Raw genomic sequence first — 20382 nt, forward strand, 5'->3', positions numbered from 1 at the left:
TGCAATTCTGACCCTGAGAGTCACCATTAGAAGATGGCCGAAACATGTAGACCACATTGAGGTTAAGTTGGATCAATTTTATATCACACATATATCCTCCACTATTTTTTAACATTGACCAAGACTTCCCTCATTAAAATGTATGTCTAATTGACTGGAAATCTTGAGACAATTCTAAAACTGCACTTTTCACTAATTAACTCACCATCACTGTTCTTCCCTCCAAAAAAAAACCCAGCTTCCCTGTAATCAGGCATCGCAGCACACCCTGGGAGCATTCGGCGACCAGGGTGGGAACCCAATGATGAAGCATGTTAGCCCGGGCTTTTTGGAATTACCATTCATGGGAAAATATTGCTAAGGATGAATCTGGGGACTTGTTACACAGAGCCTTTATGGAACGCCCTTGCTTGAGCTATAGGCAGGGCCACTGTAATTAGGCAGCAGGGAAGGACAACATTATGAGTCAGTATTGACTAAATTATTTGGCAAGAAAAATGAATTGTTTGAGAAGATATGGAAAATTATTCAACATAATGCAGCACCTTTTGTGGCAGTTATTACTTCAATATTTTATTATTTTTACCAGTTAATAAATTCAGGGCAAAGGTTTCACCTCATTAGTATCAGTTTAACGCCTAACTACAGCGACCAGCAACTGAAAATTGACCAGTTAATCTTTGTAAAGGGTCTGACACTGCGGCAAACCAAGAGGCAGCGTTTTTGGCAAGTTTTAATCTGTGGGAACTGGAAATAATTTTGGGTTAAAATGTGCAAATTAGGTGGCAGTAGAGACAAGCCATAATTAACATGCTACTCGCAGTAAAGTGCTTCAATGTCTCGTCAGGGGTGGTAAGCACTATAAAAATACAATTTCAGTGCATGAAAAACTCTGCAGCTGTAGTATCACATAGTTTCAGTGGTCCTAATTATAGCAAGGGATCTCAAAAAAAGTGTTTCAAAATAAGTCTCTCAGATGGACCCGGTCTCTCCGAAGAATGGGGCCCAGACATGCGGTGTGACGGCAATAATTGTGTGCCAGCTCTATTGGGTGCTATGAGAGCGATTTTCCAGCCATATTACCAGCACTCTAGTGGTAGAGGTAACAAAATAATGAAGTACTCATATTTAGCAATTGCATGTGGGGGGGTGTTTGTGATATTGCGCCACGGTTCTAGTGTATGCTACAGAGTGCGTGGCTCCGGAACAGGTACTTAATTTGAACCAGTGGTTGCCGATGGGGGGGTCACAGGCACTTATTTTAGGGGACCAGCACTTATTTACACAGAGCAAGAGAGGGAAAAACACACAGATTGGAAAGATGGAGGAAGAAAAAGACAGCTAAACCATCACAAAAGGAGAAAGCAGGACCCTGCAAGTGTGAGAAAAAGGGACAAAGACTGTCTGGTAGTGAATTAAAGAGGCATGAGGTGGATTTAAGACAAATGGCTTTGGTATTCAGCTCACCATCTTTTATTTTCACCACCACCATCTTCTGAGCACAGCTTGGAGCACCGGCATTATTTCACAAATTAAGCACTAGTACCTCATATGGGCAAAGCTTTCGACAGATGGCCCTGTTCTATGCTGGATTTGATAGTTACGTAAGCAAGGTAAATTTATGGTTCCAGCTGAATACATCATGTGACTGATGCCACACTTTAACTTCTATGAAAGGCTGAAAAACAATTCAATTCATGGTGCGCTCACGGCCCAGACAACTCACTCACTCGATTCCTGTAAGCTCATGTACCTTGTTGGCGGTCCAGATACCAGTCGCATGCGTGATCCACTCTCGGGCATGGATGCCCATGTCCAGCCAAATTGCAGGGCGTTTGGCAGACCCATCTCGGCTGAACTGCAAGAAAAATCAAAAGGGAAAGCCGTGATCAGCACCACACTGAAAGGAAATGTGTCCACCCATGAAGCCAGGTCTCCGAAGGTCTATGAAGCCTTCCTAGGTGTCATTGAACGAGTTAATGTCTCCTGGGGCACAGTACAGACCCTCCAACTTGATAGCACTTCCCACAGGCTTCGTTGTAGAAAGGAAAGGGCTCTACAAAATGGGTACCACCGATCTCTGACCCAACAAACCTCTATGTGTAGATTCCTGAGCTAGATACCGCTCAGAGCAGAGAAATTTGCAGGGATTTGATGAGGATCAGAGACAAAGACAGTCTTCACTTCACAGGCCTTAGACGAGAATTGCATATGGGCAGGAGATGACCGTCTTGGCATGCTAAAATCATGAAGTTAAAGGACAGAGGTAGGAAGGCAGCCACGGAAAGAAGAAGAAAGAATCGAGGAGGTCAATACAAGTGGGTCAAAGGACCCCCCCTGTGGTAAGTTCTGAATGGAAAATTAGGGATTTTTGCATCTCAACAAGGCTTCCAGAGCATAGGGGGCATGTATAGGTCTCCTTTCTCGACTACAGATTTCTTTACCTCAGGAAGTTCACAGGAGCTTTATATGGGCGTAGCTGTAGCTCCACGAAGCGAGACATGTCTTTTAATGTTTGTTTTCTAACCATGGCTGATCCATGAAGCACATAGACCAGATCCTCACGGCCACAAGCAACTGTTGCACTGTTCCACTTGGCCTGCAGCATTGTGCTCTTTTGTGGACACAGGTTACCTCAGTAGGACCTTAAGATTCTAAATCACATTGGCTGGAGTGCCTCAATAGTTTGGTTTAAAGATGCTCTGCAACATTTCTTTTAGTTTCTAGACACTTTTGCTTCAAAATACTATGTCACATTGCTTAGACATCCTGTCTTTTACTATTATCATTAGGTAGGAGCCGTATGTAATATTGCTTGGGGGCTTCACATGGGTTTCTAGCCCAGCATCACAATTCTGTTACATGGAGACTACAATATATGATTGAATCTTGCTCCAGGCAGCTCCTGCCCTCCAGTAAATGACAGGATAGGGCAAAGTAACTTTGGACCCACAAGGTATTCTCCGCAAGGTTTTATTATGTCCAGCTTTTATCCTTCAATTATTAATTCAGGTTCCACCAATTTATATCAGACGAACTGGTTATTTAGCCTCAACTTTGACCTTCTATGATTAAGCAGTGAAAATAGAAACATCACTGTCTTACACCTACCTGTAGCACATACAGAGGACGACCTTCGAAGCTGTGCCCAAGTAAACGTTTGGTGATTAGAGCTGGGTGTTTAGCTACCAGTGTGTCCATCCAGGCATAAATCTGATAGAAAGAACAGGAGAGGTAAGACACAAATAAAATACAGACTCCAGTAGGAACAGATTATGTTTTTCAGCCAAAAAGTGCCACATACAAATCTTCGTATCATTGTTTGGTTGTTGCGTCTATATTCCGACCCAATAACACTCTTTGAAAACTGCTTGACATTTTCACCACCTTATAACATTTTGGCAATTTCTAGATATAACAAGCATTTGCAATGCAATAGGTCTCGCATTAGGAAAGTGTGAGCTATTGGTATTGTAAATTACAATTTATTTTAATATGTGTTGGCTTTGAAAATATATAAATTAATAGCATTGTTATTCACAAAGCCAATAGCTTACACTTTCCTAATGCGAGTCCTATTGGCTATGGCAATGCTTATTGGTAACAAGCGAGGACAGTGCTTCTGTGGTGCTGAGTGATGATGTGGTTGGGCTGAGTGATGTGGTGGTGTATTAGTTTGATGTGGTGGTGTATTAGAGTGATGTGGTGGTGTCCCCGAATCATGTGGTGGTGTCCCAGAGTGATGTGGTGGCGCCCCTGAGTGATGTGGTGGTGTCCCTGAGTGATGTGGTGGTGTTCCTGAGTGATGTGGTGGTGTCCCTGAGTGATGTGGTGGTGTCCCTGAGTGATGTGGTGGTGCCCCTGAGTGATGTGGTGGTGTTCCTGAGTGATGTGGTGGTGTTTCTGAGTGATGTGGTGGTGTCCCAGAGTGATGTGATGGTGTCCCAGAGTGATGTGGTGGTGTCCCAAAGTCATGTGGTGGTGTCCCCGAGTGATGTGGTGGTGTCCCCGAGTGATGTGGTGGTGCCCCTGAGTGATGTGGTGGTGCCCTTGAGTGATGTGGTGGTGTCCCTGAGTGATGTGGTGGTGTCCCTGAGTGATGTGGCGGTGCCCCTGAGTTGTGCCCCTGAGTGATGTGGTGGTGTCCCTGAGTGATGTGGTGGTGTCCCCGAGTGATGTGGTGGTGTCCCTGAGTGATGTGGTGGTGTCCCCGAGTGATGTGGTGGTGTCCCTGAGTGATGTGGTGGTGCCCCTGAGTGATGTGGTGGTGCCCCTGAGTGATGTGGTGGTGTTCCTGAGTGATGTGGTGGTGTCCCTGAGTGATGTGGTAATGTCCCTGAGTGATGTAGTGGTGCCCAAGTGATGTGGGGGTGCCCCCGAGTGATGTGGTGGTGTCCCTGAGTGATGTGGTGGTGTCCCCAAGTGATGTGGTGGTGTCCCCGAGTGATGTGGTGGTGTTCCTGAGTGATGTGGTGGTGTTCCTGTGTGATGTGGTGGTGTCCCTGAGTGATGTGGTGGTGTTCCTCAGTGATGTGGTGGTGTCCCTGAGTGATGTGCTGGTGTCCCTGAGTGATGTGCTGGTGTTCCTGAGTGATGTGCTGGTGTCCCTGAGTGATGTGCTGGTGTCCCTGAGTGATGTGGTGGTGCCCCTGAGTGGTGCCCCTGAGTGATGTGGTGGTGCCCCTGCAGTGGCGTAACGAACCTTAAGGGGGCTCCCCTGCAGGGTAAGTGAAGGGGCCCCCTCCGGACTCAATATAGAGCTCCCCAGCAGAAGTGCGGTGCTTAAGGGGCCCTCGGGAGGGTGAGGGCCCCCCCGCACCGCGGGGGCTGCAGGGGCCTGTGTTACGCCCCTGTGCCCCTGAGTGATGTGGTGGTGTCTCAGAGTGATGTGGTGGTGTCCCTGAGTGATGTGGTGGTGTCCCCGAGTGATGTGGCGGTGTCCCCGAGTGATGTGGTGGTGTTCCTGAGTGATGTGGTGGTGTCCCTGAGTGATGTGGTGGTGTCCCTGAGTGATGTGGTGGTGTTCCTGAGTGATGTGGTGGTGTCCCTGAGTGATGTGGTGGTGCCCCTGAGTGATGTGGTGGTGTTCCTGAGTGATGTGGTGGTGTCCCTGAGTGATGTGGTAATGTCCCTGAGTGATGTAGTAGTGCCCAAGTGATGTGGGGGTGCCCCCGAGTGATGTGGGGGTGTCCCTGAGTGATGTGGTGGTGTCCCCAAGTGATGTGGTGGTGTCCCCGAGTGATGTGGTGGTGTTCCTGAGTGATGTGGTGGTGTCCCTGTGTGATGTGGTGGTGTCCCTGAGTGATGTGGTGGTGTTCCTCAGTGATGTGGTGGTGTCCCTGAGTGATGTGCTGGTGTCCCTGAGTGATGTGCTGGTGTTCCTGAGTGATGTGCTGGTGTCCCTGAGTGATGTGGTGGTGCCTCTGAGTGGTGCCCCTGAGTGATGTGGTGGTGCCCCTGCAGTGGCGTAACGAACCTTAAGGGGGCTCCCCTGCAGGGTAAGTGAAGGGGCCCCCTCCGGACTCAATATAGAGCTCCCCAGCAGAAGTGCGGTGCTTAAGGGGCCCTCTGGAGGGTGAGGGCCCCCCGCACCGCGGGGGGCTGCAGGGGCCTGTGTTACGCCCCTGTGCCCCTGAGTGATGTGGTGGTGTCCCTGAGTGATGTGGTGGTGTCCCCGAGTGATGTGGCGGTGTCCCCGAGTGATGTGGTGGTGTTCCTGAGTGATGTGGTGGTGTCCCTGAGTGATGTGGTGGTGTCCCTGAGTGATGTGGTGGTGTTCCTGAGTGATGTGGTGGTGTCCCTGAGTGATGTGGTGGTGTCCCTGAGTGATGTGGTGGTACCCCTGAGTGGTGCCCCTGAGTGATGTGGTGGTGTCCCTGAGTGATGTGGTGGTGTTCCAGAGTGATGTGGTGGTGTCCCTGAGTGATGTGGTGGTGTCCCTGAGTGATGTGGTGGTGTTCCTGAGTGATGTGGTGGTGTCTGTGAGTGATGTGGTGGTGCCCCTGAGTGATGTAGTGGTGTTCCTGAGTGATGTGGTGGTGTCCCTGAGTGATGTGGTGGTGTCCCTGAGTCATGTGGTGGTGCTCGTGAGTGGTGCCCCTGAGTGATTTGGTGGTGCCCCTGAGTGAGGTGGTGGTGTCCCTGAATGATGTGGTGGTGCCCCTGAGTGATGTGGCTCCGGCTTCTCTTCCTCCTAAGTACGTGTGGGTAGGTCTCTGGTTGATGTTCGTTCGGCGGACAGGGTACCTACATACGGGGTGCCTAACACGGGAGAAGACCGTTGACGCCACTAATTGAATCTAGTAGGGTCCCACTAAGATGCGGCAGGACCTCGTGGCCTGCTACTAAGTTTCCTGTGGAAGGTAGTATCCACCCCTCCCACAGCGTGTAGCACAGTTTTCCCCTCCTAGGTCCTGATGAATTGCTATAAGAGCATGAAACATGTCGACAGCTAGGTAGAACATACTTTTCTGGATCATTGCACCAGTGTGTATTTTCTCCTCACTGTTTTTAGTAAGGTAGCTAACCACATCATTAAAAATATGTAGTGGATTATCTAAACTTTTTAAATCACCACGTATCCCTCTACGTCTACACTTCCCCTAAGGCCCTCACACCCACATGCACCAACTGGCAGGAACAAAAGAACTCCGATAAAGAGCCCCTTTATGGATGCTCGTCAGATATTGCACCGCCAGTCTGACGAGGAGCAAAACCCAGATGATGAAGCATGACACCTAGCTTGCTGGGTGTGTGAGGGTTTTAGTTCGGAAAGGGGGACTTCCCTCCCTTTCACACTACTTTTGGGGCCTCTACCAATTGCTTGGTTCTTCTAGTTTACTTACTCTGGGGAACAGTGTATCCTTCTTTTGTTTACATGATGTGGTGGTGTCCCTGAGTGATGTGGTGCAGCAGCACAGAGAATGAAGCTAAGAACACGCAGGGTTGAGTGCTACAAAGCGCGTTCAGTTTCAAAGCACAGAATGATGGAGCCGGGAAAAAGCAAGGGGAAACAGGAAAACACAGGGAGAGTGTATAATGAAAGAGGCAGCGGGGGCTGGGGCTTGGACAGCAATCAAGTACGGAGTCGAGAAGGCACTGAATGGAAGAACACGGAAAACACCCAGAGCCAAGGAAGGAAGATGCAAGCACACGGGAGAGCAGGTGGCTGGGGCTTGGACAGCAATCAAGTACGGGGCTGAGAAGGCACTGAATAGGAGAACACGGAAAACACCCAAGGTCAAGGAAGGAAAATGCAAGCAAACGGGAGAGCAGGCGGATGGGGCTTGGACAGCAATCAAGTGCGGGGTCGAGAAGGCACTGAATGGGAGAACACGGAAAACACACAGGGCCAAGGAAGGAAGATGCAAGCACACGGGAGAGCAGGCGGAGACAAGCTCTCGGCATTGCTGTGGCGGTGGAGGCGGGGGGTGCGGGGGGCAGGAGCGCATTCCTTTGACGTCTGATGAGGGGGCGCGGGAGAGGCAGCCTTTGAAGTCTGATTGGGGGGGGAGCAGCAGCCTTTGAAGTCTGATGCGAGGCACAGACAAATGGTGGTGTGTGACGTGGCTGGTTTGTGCACGTGCATCGATCACATGAACTGTGTCTAATCCGCCGTTTTGGTAGACTGTTCTTTTCCCCTTACTATAATCTCGCCGGAGCAATGCGCAAGTGCATTGGCTCAGGTGAGACCTAAAAAGGGAATACATGATACACCACAAAGTGTGTGTTACTTTTGTAATTTCTTACATGATTACGATGTAGTCTATTTGCCTACTTCAGTGCAGTAACTTGGCACCTTTAATTTAGCATGATAAAGTATTTAAGTCTTTATGTAATCTATTAACATGTGCGTCTTACATACACATTTTCTTAATTCTTAGATTTTATTATTTTAATTGTTCTAATGAGCAGAGTGTAATCAGTACTCGACTATATTCATTTACGTTATTGTATGTGAATTATGTTTTTAATTGTACAGATCTAAGTATACTGTCTTGGGTAACATAACACATGCAAATACTTGTATACCAATAAATCTCAGCTGCAATCTCTGATCATTCACCAGCACACCCCTGTGCATCAATAAACTCTAACGGGAATTCACTCCTCAAGCATTGATATGGCATGAGCATCAGCCAGCATGCATTAAAAAAACTAGAAAGCAGCTTATGCTTCTCCCACTCTCTCGATGACCTCTTATCACTCAAAGGTGCACACACTCACTCCCCACAAACTCTCTGTCTGCAAACTAAATTCACTATCTACACCAAAACCATGGCAGGAGCTAATAATGGAAACAAAACCTTATTCAAGGCTTCAGTGAAGAAACAGAGATTGGCCCATCATGTCCCATACTAACACTACTACATATGTCATAGTGCAGTTTACTGACAGTTTTTTTGAACTGCCTATATTCTGTATGTAAAAGATATATGTCTCTGCAAGCCCTGTAAAAGTGTCAGGTATATTTGTCTGTATGGGCAATTCTACAAATAACCATTTTTATACCACTGACTCATACGTAATTAACACTATCCCTTTTAACAGCCTTAGAAACAAGCATTTGCAATGCAATAGGACTTGCATTTGCGAGAGTTTGAGCTATTGGCATTGTAAATGACAATGTCTTTTTTAAAAAAACCAATAAATAGAAGACATTGTCATTTACAATGCCAATAGCTTAAACTCTCGCAAAAGCGAGAGCGATTGCATTGCAAATGCTTGTTGTGTAGTGCTACCAGTAGTGAGCCCTGCCATGACTCTGGGACAGCTGTCCCCAGATATCCTATCCTGCTCAGCTAGGCAGACGCTTGCAATAACTACTCCAGTGTGTCTTGCTCTCAGGGCTAACCAAAACACTGACACAACAACCTTCACACTTGCCAAATTGGCTAGCTTTTATATGTATGACACAGTAGTGAGCAAAAAAATCAATAAGCCAATGATAGGCCACTGTTCGCATTTTGCTTGTACATAAAGCACTAGTTTGACATACAACTGACGTGTAGGTGGACTGAAAATTTGTAATAAACTACTTTTGGAAGCAGGGATCCATTAGTGATCCAGATTTGCGCATCAGAAACATGATCACTGAATTTGAAGGGTGAAGGGGTAGACTGAAATCAACGTGACAGCAGTAGAAAACGTTCAAGTGAGAAAGGTATCTACAAGGGATTTCACTTAATTCACGCTGTGGTTGTAATTTAAACGTAATTTGTAAGTCAATGCAATATAGTCAGACTCCACGGTGTCCAACTGAACAACCAAAAACAATAAATGTGATTATTTACAAAACACAAAAGAAGAAAAGCACAAAACACACGGAAAATCCTAGTCAGAAAGAGAGATTTATCGGATAAAACATAAAAGGGTACACATCAATACAATCAATGGAGGCAAAAAAGTTATGAAAAAAGATGTACAAATAAATTTGAATACAAAATTCATAACCAGACGTCAGCTCCTAAAAATAACACAACCAATATTATCCTATTATCGATAAGTATGGTTTAGATAAAAAATTCTTGGAGTTGACGAAGATGTCGACGTTTCAGTCTCAGTGGCTTCAGTCCATTAGACCATCTTCAGGACATACAATTTAATGCCAGAAACATAACCTTCTAATGAAGTTGCAAGGAAAAACAGATGTTGACCTTGAATTAACGGACGATAATTGCCACGCAGCGTTACAAATCGCTTGTGTTGATAGACACAAAAAGTTGTCTAGGCGGGAAAACCAGCGATGGGTCTTCTGGTATTCTTTTATGAGGTCGAAAAACACTTCCAGAATAATTTAAGTGATGCGGTCAACCGAGAAGCGCAGCAATGTTGCATAAAGGACACGCGTGTCAACATCTGTTGACACGCGTGTCAACTCCAAGAATTTTTTATCTAAACCATATTTATCGATAATAGGATAATATTGGTTGTGTTATTTTTAGGAGCTGACGGCTTACTGGGTTGTCACAGACTAAGAGGCTTTCACTTTGATCACACACGCCGGGGCAACTTGCTGAATGAATTCTTGAACGAATTTGACTTAACCTCAGCTATGTCTCTGGTAGATGACCGTACCCTTCATGAAGTACCCACATACAAAGGTAACACAGGGGGATCCTATATTGACCACATACTTCTCTCCAGTGTCCTTGGCTCCTATATATCAGGTTTTAAAATTCAGGAGAACCAACCTAGTGATCACAATCCAGTTTGTATTCAACTGGGAGGTAAGATGCTAAAACCACGAGCGAAGAGGATAGACGGTGGGGCTTTAAAATGTACAGACGGTAAACGACGTTTAAAATGGGCACTGATGAACTCGGACCAACTGTATGATAAGATTAATAATACGTATGATGCCGAGTTGTCACTTTGCGTGTCCCAAGCAACCTCAGCCCAGGAGATTCTCTCAGCTTTTGATGGTATTGTTACAAAACTTGGGGCAATATTAACCGTACACTCTTCAGGTCAGGTTCGTAGCGACCCAAAGTGGTTTGATCACTCTTGCTCTAAGGTAAATCGTGACTTAAAGGCGGCTCTAAAGGCCAGACCTAGGGATCTGTCACGAATCCGGGTGTCACGCCTTAGCTACAAAAAGGCTGTGGTCAAACGTAAAGCAGAAGTGAAAGCCTCCATCTGGGAAAATTTGTTAGATCCCAAAGTTCTTGGAAATAGTGCGAAATTTTGGGAAACAATAAATAAACCCCTGTTTGAATCATCAGGCGATTCCTGTGTGGGCACCAACATAACAGAAGAAGAGTGGGTTTCTCATTTTAGATCTATTTTTAATAGTAACATGCCACAGCCAGAATCAAAAAAAGGTGTTTTAGGAGTTAACCCTCTGTGCTTTTCCATTCGTGAGGTTGAAAAGGGAATTAAGGGCTTATCAAGTAACAAAGCCCCAGGGCCCGACGGCCTGCCCCCGGACCTCTTTAAATCACGGGTATCGCTGTGGGCGCCTGTTCTTACCGCCGTGCTTAATGCAGCCGCTGATCACGGACGCCCAAGGTCGTGGGGGGTTTCCACGATAGTCCCAGTTTTTAAAAAAGGGGACCGTAACAGCACGTCCTATTACAAACCAATATCTTTAACTGACTCCGTGGTCAAAGTAGCGTGCGGTGTAATCCTGAATAGATTAACAGCCTGGGCGGAAGAGCACAATATAATTTCCCCGATATACATCGGGGTGTCAGACAGGGCTGCATTCTGGCCCCGTTTCTTTTTAATTTATATATTAATAATTTGGAGGAGAATCTTTTAAAAACAGGTGCAGACTACCCCTATGTCGGGCGCAAAGGGTTACCTGTCTTACTTTATGCGGATGACGCCGTTTTGTTGGCTAGGACCGCAAAAGGGCTTCAATCTCTACTTGACACCTTTTTTAGCTTTATGAAATCCCGAGATCTTGCCATTAACAACACAAACTCTTTTGTAATGAATGTGGGGAAAGGTTATAAGAAGACGTTGTCATTTCTTGTTAATGGGGAGAAGATTCCTACAACAAAAACGTTTTCATATCTGGGTGTCTTGTTCGACAACCAGTTGAAATGGGGCCCTGAAGTCAAGAGGAAAAGGGGGGAGATGATTCGGGCAAATGCGGCCATTTTTAACTTTGCCAGGAAAATGGGCAAACGCCCAATTGCCGCGCTGTTAAAAATTTATCAGGCCAAGAGCGTGGCGGTAGGCTGCTATGGAAGTGAGTTATGGGGGCACACGGCAGTTAATGACCTTATGGTGGCAGAAAATAATTTTCTGAAACAGCTGCTGGGGGTTCCTAGGGGAACTGCCAGCTTTATAGTGCATGAAGAATTAGGCACTCCCTTTCTAAGTGATACCATAGCACTACGACCATTAATTTTCTGGTTAAAATGTTGGCTAAATAAAGACCTGCCTCTAAATCACCAACTCCTGAGAGAAAAATATCCCGAGGTTAAAATATCTAAAAGTTTGCTTATCCAGACTGGGGCGCCCAGAGCTCTTTGTAAACCCCGACCCTATTATTACAGCTGATGTAGAGTTCGTGAGGAAAAATGTTCCCTCTCACAGCATTTGTACCGTGAGGAGGTGGAACTAAATAAATGCAGTGTCCGGAATTATGTTGTTCTGAAATCCACACCAAGTATGGAACCCTATTTGTCCTGGCCTATGTTGGGCCATGATCGTTATTTGTTAACCAGGCTCCGTCTGGATTTTTTCCACCTATTGATAGCAGTTCCAAAAGGCAGCCACCGAGGCCAAGTGCTACCACCCTGCGGCTGCGACAACGTGTCTCCGCAGGATTTGGTGCACTTTTTATTTATTTGTCCTTTTTATGATATACCTCGGAGGTTTTATCTTAAGCCTATTCTTAAAAAACTGAATTTTAACCAAGTTAGACCTGCACTTTGTTATTTACAGCTCCTAACTCACGAATGCACTTTATTTGTAATTGGCTTCTTAAAATTGGCCATAAAATTTAGAAATAGCATGGAGGGTTAATTGCCTAGAACTGTTGTTAATGCTGTATCTGATTATTGGTGAATGTAAACTCTGGATATGTGGCTTTTAGATATCTGATTTTATTTGTGTTTTTATTAAATTGTGCTTTTATGGTTGTTTTTGTATGAATAACCAAATAAAGATTTTGACTATGGCTTACATCTTGATGCCTCAGCAGATAAGTGACACCAACATTTTAAACTATCAGGCACAGAAAAACCAAACTGTTGCATAAACAACACAACACCCTCAATAACACACAACAATGGCATCCCGGCAGTGACAGACTCCCTGCCATAAATCAGGGACAGTGGGAAACTGCGCACTGACTAGGGGTGAGAGAAGGCATATTCCTAAAGAAAACAGCAACGAAATGACTGCATGGGATAAAACACACGCACAGCCTGTCATCACAGCATTCCTCTGCCCTGGGCAGCCCCAGGCACCCAGCCGTGCTCCCCGGTGGAATATTAACAGGATGCGAGGCATTTCTGAGCCCAGGATTTGGAAGGATGAAGGGGTAAACATGGGGGCGCACTAAAGAAGTGGTTGCGCAGATACAATATGGAGTAGAAGAAAGTGGAAGCACGCAAAAGTGAAAGCGTGCAATACGCGCTGTGATAAAACGCAGTGATGAAAAGAGACGCCCGGCGAACAGGAGACGCGCGCCATACGCGCAAGCATGCTGAAACGCAGCGAGCCGTACACGAGGAGATGTGCACATCGCCAGTCCAGGCGCGTGCACATCTCCTGTACCCCTTCGCTAGCAAAACCGACGACAATAGATCTCACCAAGGCGAGCACCGCATGCGCTGCATCGCTAGGCGAGACCTAAAAATGAAAGAAAGAAATATGCAAAGTTCTACAATTATGTCTTGCAGGTTACAGCGCATTAATGTGGATGCACAGCTAAGTGAGTAATATTACCGAGATTATAACTTTTGACCTGCAGGTGGCACAGGGATCTCTAAAGCAAAAGCATTAACCTACTCAGCTATCTTACATAACTTAACAATGTGTGACCGGCATGTAACATGCACTACTGTGCAGCATGCAGGCAAATTAACCATGTGTGCAATTTGGAAATTAGGGACTGGAAGATTCAAATAGGGTGTTGATGAATAACACCGTGGTGGTGTGGAACGCAGTTCATCTTAGGGCAAGGTGTGGTTTGGCCTAAAGCACAGAAAACACATTGACTGGTTAGCTATTTGCTTTTTGATTAAATAGATTGAATTGGGTGAGCACAGTATTTTTGTGATTAAAATGAAGTGCATTCGGTGGCTGATAGGGAATAGGGGCATGGGGCTTTCCTATTGACTGGGATTGAGTTTGTGTTCTGTCGGTGTCATTGTTTCACTGAAACTCGTTTTTGATTTTTGTGTCCAATGCTTTATTAACCAGAATCTGCAGAGATTGATGCTGTGATTAGTCTGCAATGATGTAAGTGGTTCATTTTAATTGCAAAAACCAATAATGGCAAATTGATCAAAATCAGTGCCGTTTTATGATGTCAAACCTGTTACCTGATTGCACACAATCCGCTCCAGTAATTGCATTTGCCCTCAGGGTTATCTTGTCAATGTTATAGTCTGAATCCTGCGGATGCTCAAAGATCTTTTTTAGGCCCTGCCTTACCCTAGAAGATATCTTAAATGGAGTTTGTTGGTGCCCGATTCAGTAGGCCCGCACAGATCTTCAATCACTTTTGTCCTTGCTGCCAATTGTTTCAAGGGGCAGTTAAAAATGAATGTATGAATTAGCTCACATGAAACCTACTCATCACATGACTGATGACTTCCCTTTCACTGCTCCACCCCCTTTCTGCCCCACCCTTTTATCCTCATTTTATATGGGTTCCCAGAGTAAATATTTTTTAGTTCGAGAATTTTTCGAAAAGAACTTTTTTTTTGTTAACAAGAAATAATCTGAATGTCGCATCATTAACTTTGCAACCACCGTATGGCGATTCATCCTAAATTCCTCCCCGCGATCCCATTATTTAACATGTAACAAATGTAGTAAAGGAGCCCGAAGTTTTCTTCTGGGCTTGTCAAAGCGCTGCAGAAGCCCATTGTTGCAGTATTACAAGGGTGCCTGGCTTTCATTCCACCTCATGGATCTTTCTTCCAAAACTGTGACTGAGTCCCACATTTGGAGGTTCTTCTATATCTCTGCGTTCTCTCTTTGTCAATATTTTCCCCTCTTTCTCAGTATTTCCCCTCTTTCTTTTCTTCATTTTCTCTCTCTTTTCTTCCTTTCTCTCTCTTGCTCTGGCTCAAAGTCTGCTGATGGAGAATAAGCTCCAGCCCCCAGAAAGGAGTGTTGCGGCCCACCACCTACGAGCCCTGGCATATAATATGCACTTCACAACCTTAGCCACTGCAGCCTTCAGCCCCCAGAAGTTCAAAGCCTAAATCTTTCCTACTTAAGTGTTGACCACACTGAGTAGGGTTTGCAGCAATCAACAGAATTTGAATTTCAACATAAAAGTACACACCAAACCTTGCAAATTGGTACTATGGTATGGTCTTTGGCTCAGCCTGTAACAATTTATTTTCAAATTCCAACACGAAATATGGAGGAAGAATTGACAGTAATTAGTGATAAAGAACTTAAGACAAGAAGAAAGGAAGAAAGGAAAGGTAAAGGAATGAAGAGGAAACGGGGGATCCCGAGGGAAAAGGGGGTGCATTTCTTATGCTGAATACAGGAGCTTTACCTCGTTGAGGGTGTGGTAAGAGGCAAAGTCAAAGTTCTTGGTGCTTTGCTCGTACTTGTCTGAAATCTTCATTTCTTCTTGCTCCTGATCCACCAGTGCCTGAGAAGGGGGTAAGGTAAAAGTGTTCTTGTTTAATTAGACGTTATAATGCATGGCAGCCTGCAACCCCATTATAAAAGCCCATCTCTAATTTCCCTTTTCTAGTTGAGTTGTGATGTCTCTAGTCACCTGCAATAATGAAATGATGCAGCTGCTCATTTGTAATACACCATTACAGGTACGCAGTGCTGGTATAATCTTAGATGGTCATTACAGCTGCTGTTTAAACCAGGAAAAGGAGAACCTGCTTTTCTTTCTTCTAATCTGTGTCTTTTTTTAATTGGCAATTGCCCACAGAAAGTAGACATTTATAAACATATTTATTATTGCATGCTGTCGTCATTATAGAAAAGAAATAATATATGCCCCTACAGCCACTTGATGCAGGGGACACCCACCCTCCAGGGGGCGCCACACCCTCCATGGGAGCTCCATTCAGCCCTAAGTAAATGAATACCTGTGAGATGTGGGAGACTCTGGGTATCCTTGTTACATTCTGCAGGGCTGCCCAGTCGTTTTGTGTTACCTGCTCTGCATGGTTGTATACATTCTGAACTAGAGTTTTTTAAAAACCTGACTTACATTAAAAAGATTATAGTATTGTTTGTAATGAATTACTAACTGTTTTTTGGTGCGTTATATTTCACACAATAGATTCTACTTCTATTCTTCATGTCTTCAAACATGCTATTTCTTCTACAGGAAACAGCAAGACATCAAGGATTTAAGTAGTTTGTGGGAAGGATGTACATGCATTAGGAAATTCCAAGTTATCTCAGAGTTTCATGAACTTAAAAAGAAACTTAGCCTTGTAGGTTGTTCTTCGATTGGTCAAGGAACTCTTTTATACAGCGGGGATACTTCCTCCCATACATAAATAGGCACTTTCTAAAGCCTTGCTGATAAAAAAAACATTTTCTTATTGTCTCAAATGTAGATAAAATAAAAAAAAGTTCACAATACAGAAGGTAGAGCTAGACCTGTAGGGAAATCTGGAAACATCATACCCGGCCTGCACCTGACATGTGGACGACTCAACAGCAATCCTTGCCGGTGTTATAGATATGTCACAATATCTTCTTCTTTGCCCACACTCCAGTCTCCTTCTGTGTAACTAAAAATACCCTTTCAAAAGAAGCAGTGATCAGGCCAGATACATTTGAATGCCTGGCATGTGGTCCACTGATTGATAGTTGTATTGTGCCCACTATCCCAAGGGATCTTTTGGCGCTGATCTTAAAGAGCACTAAACAAACAACCAAGATTTAAGTTTCTTCGTGTAGTCCAGCAGAGAGGAAGAGCACTTTATACCAAGAGGTAGGGAAATCCACCAACTTGGATCAAGCACAGAGATGTAGTGACCTCCTTTGAAATTAAATCTTTGGATGTTTAATAACAACACTATTCTACAGCAGAATTTCCTTGACGGAGACTGGGACGGCAATTTCAAACAGATACTGTGCAAACAGTGAAGAATCAAGCAGAAGGTCCCAAACTAATTTAAAGTAATATCAACACTTGATATCTTTTAGTTGCCTAACCTGACAATCCCCGTTTTATAAGACCCATGAAAAGCCAACGCTACCTGCACGTCTACGATCATGATGGTGTACGCAATGTTGTTGGATTCTAGGAAGACTTTGACGGCCTGGAGGCTCCGGAATGGGACCCGAATGTCCACAGGAAGACTGGGTTTAGCCGGCTCACGCCAGAAGTCGATCTAATTGAACAAAAGCAAAGGATCTTGTCAGTGTCCTCAGATTGATCTACACCAGGTGTGTCAGAGTAAGGACTAGAACAGGTGGATCCTTATCAACACATCAGGACAACAAGTGAAATCTCAATTAATTTAATTTAGATTAATTGGATGTAAAATTATCTTATGTAAACTTCATGAAAATCTGGTATAATTCTGCCCCCTTGGACTTAGACTGGTCACTCCACAACTAAACAATGCTCTTCAGTGATAGAAAAAACAGAGATAAAAGTGAGTGGGATGTGGATTATCACCTGAAGGTTCTCCAGATCTTCCAACTCTTTGATCTTGGCGAGCTGCTGCTCATCATCGGCTCTTATGCGGAGAACCTGATCTCTGTGGAGTAGACAGTGTCACCAAATGTCATTAACAAACATAACTCTGAGGGGAGGCACAGGGTTGTCATCTTAAACCTTGATTATGAGTGCCCCTTCCACAGGTTAGGTAATTATCACTTAGTACAAGCAGAGACATCCAAAATAAAATATAACATTCGAATTTTAGTGTTTTCTGCATGTCTGTATTTTTTTTACCATTTTCGTCTTGTGAATATTGGCAGGGTTGACCAGCTACTGTTAACCTGGGGAAAACAGCAGGGTTGAGGACTTTATTGCAACTGGTACTTGCCGTGTATGGCAATCAAGGGCTATGTAGAGCCATTGGCGTGGCCACAGGATGGGAGACTGGTAGTCGACCTGGCAGTCCTGTCTCAAATATTCATGCATCTATGGGCCAATTTATTTATCTTTTTGAATTCTTTTTATTAAACAAACAAAAGCATGGCAAAACAGTTATTCGATCATCAATTCAGTACGGTCTCTTTAGGAGTGTCTGTGATATCTTCCGCCTTCAACATTTACTACATTATAATATTGCTTTGACGGAGTCGGTATTAGCCACAGCTCCACTCCATCCTTAACCCTGTAGGAGCGCCTAGTAAAACATGTCTGCATTGGTTTTCTCCCATCAATACTTCTATGAGCACACAGGCCTCGGATGGCGTTATAAATTGCATGTAAATTATGAATGTCTGAATGTATGTTTGTAATTGTGCAGCTTTCACTTACATTGGTCACTTACGCCAATTTACTTCTCCCACAATGCAGTTTTTACACGCTGGATGATTGAATCTATTAATTTATCATTACAATGAGAACGGCTATAAGAAAGGATTAATCATTAACCTCTTCTCAGCTGAATTCTCAGCCCCCCAATCTCCTCCCCTTATCTGGATTCTATTCTCGTTTAATGGCTTCTACTTCGGATATTGGCCGGACGTTGTGCTGTTATCGGAGAGCAGGTGTTTTCACACATTTTCACCTAAATATTATGTGCAATACAGAATGTGATCTGTTATCTGAAGTTCCTAAATGTCGTTTCAGAACAATGATAATCTGTTTCCCATATTTATTTGTGTTTTCTCCTTTGATGTGCATTCCGCTCCAGTCCCTCCAGTGGTGCACACACAGTGTAGTACAGACAGTGCTGCACATCTGGATGCTGCCACACACACGGGTGGGCCCCTGGAATGGACCGGGGCTTTTCGATTCGAAGCGAACTAGAGGCCTTCAAAAGCTCCATGGAAACTCAGGCCATCAAAGCTCTGACGTGGGTGAATGTACTAGTGGTGGGCGAAGATAAAAGCAACAAGCTGCGATCTTCTTCCTTTGACATAAGCCAACACACACACACCCTGGTCGAGCCAGCAACACATCAGACAACAGGATACACCTGCAGAGGGGAACTCAGCAACTCATTCAGTCACACAGGAGATTACCGTCAAAGCTTGTGTGGAGATGCCCATTGCTTGTTCTCCCTGAAGACGCCTTTTCTAAATATTCACTCCACAGTACCCCTTCCTCTCCCAACAACTCACCATTGTGAAACCCCAACAGGGTGCTTGGAAGACTCTTTTGGTTGCTTTTTCTGTTGTGTTCTAGCCTTTTAGAGTCCCAGAGCAACCTTTCATTGAGGTCAAGCCTTGTATCTCTCACCCATGTCCCAGGTTGGGGCACATTGATTTTCAGCCAAGTCTGTTTGTCTCAAGGAGTGTTGTGGATTGCTGGCGAGTTACATGTGCGTCAGACTGGCGCGATCACTCAAAGAAAGTTATTGATTTTTAATTAGGGCCATAAGGCGCCACTACCAGATTATCTCATGGATCTGTGATACACAAACAGTCAAATGTGAGCGAATGGTCCAGTCAACCCCAAGGCCACCCGCCTGATATTTGCAGCACAAGCGTAATATATGTACTGCTCTTTCAATACTATTATACCACTCAATGCAAAATCGACAATGTTATTGGCAATGGATATGGCATTTTATAAATGTTCTAGACACAATCCGTAGATTACTTACCCCATGAAGAGCTTTTGGCCAAAGGCCCCCATCAGAAGAGCAGCGAATACCACCAGAGCCCTCATGTTGAAGAGCGCGTGGGCGAACTCAGGCGGACTCCATATTTATAGCTTGGTTTCATCAAGGACGACCTTATCAGACTCATTACTCATGTTCTTGCTTGTGTGACCACCAAGTAGGACTTGCTCGTTCACTCATTAACGAAGAACCTTCTTATACAACTAAAGGCTGTTCCTGTCAGAGCGAAGAACCTGGCACCCTAGAAAAAACGGTCAAAGTTTAAACAAATAACTAATTGGCTTTTCAACCACCTTATAATTTGGCGTGTCTGATGTGCCGCTGTTCTGTCCCTTTCATGCCCCGGTTTGTGGGAACATTGTGTCTTTGTTTCAAGGGTAGTTTATGACCTTTCTGGGCTAATGTTCTGTGCTTATGTTGCATCATCATGGAGGGACTATAGTCATGTGGGGGATGTTGCACTTTATCTGTGTTGCGCCAGCAGTTTATTGTCCATGAGGTTGCTGTTTGGTGCCTGTATCACACTTGATTTCTGGAGTTTCTTGGTGGCAAATCATTCTCTTTGTTACTTAGGAACTCTTGAGCCAACGTGGTCTCCCAGGGTTTTTTGTTTGGTGCCTGTGTCGAACTTGTTACTTAGGGACTCTTGAGCCAACGTGGTCTCCCAGGGTTTTTTGTTTGGTGCCTGTGTCGAACTTGTTACTGAGGGACTCTTGAGCCAACGTGGTCTCCCAGGGTTTTGTGGGTTGGAGCCTATGTTGCACATCTACTGCCTGTTTTCCCCAGGGTGAATGATCTCTTGTGGACACTGTTTGGTGCCTTTGATGCCCATGGACTAGGGCCTCTCTTGGACATTGAGTGGTGATGGCATTACCTTCGGTCAATAAATTCGTTTGTGCCTGGCTTTGGTGGTGGTGTGACGCCCATATGTCTCCTAGATCTATGG

At 44.9% G+C, this 20382-nt stretch overlaps 1 protein-coding gene across 1 annotated transcript in view; it reads right to left on the bottom strand.

The window, feature by feature from the left end:
• Window positions 1-19571, bottom strand: part of LOC144819807 (carboxypeptidase A1-like) — a 51512-nt gene extending 31941 nt beyond the window's left edge. The window contains exons 1-6 of the mRNA XM_078677544.1: window positions 19419-19571; window positions 17312-17393; window positions 16887-17021; window positions 15203-15301; window positions 3112-3213; window positions 1754-1858 (exon numbers count right to left, since the gene is read on the bottom strand). Coding sequence (XP_078533670.1) covers window positions 1754-1858; window positions 3112-3213; window positions 15203-15301; window positions 16887-17021; window positions 17312-17393; window positions 19419-19483 — 588 coding nt within the window. The 5' untranslated portion in view covers window positions 19484-19571. The remainder of the gene's footprint in view (window positions 1-1753; window positions 1859-3111; window positions 3214-15202; window positions 15302-16886; window positions 17022-17311; window positions 17394-19418) is intronic.
• Window positions 19572-20382: the final 811 nt, after the last annotated feature.

Source organism: Lissotriton helveticus, chromosome 1_1, assembly GCF_964261635.1.
Source record: "Lissotriton helveticus chromosome 1_1, aLisHel1.1, whole genome shotgun sequence".
In the NCBI taxonomy this organism is placed as follows: domain Eukaryota; kingdom Metazoa; phylum Chordata; class Amphibia; order Caudata; family Salamandridae; genus Lissotriton; species Lissotriton helveticus.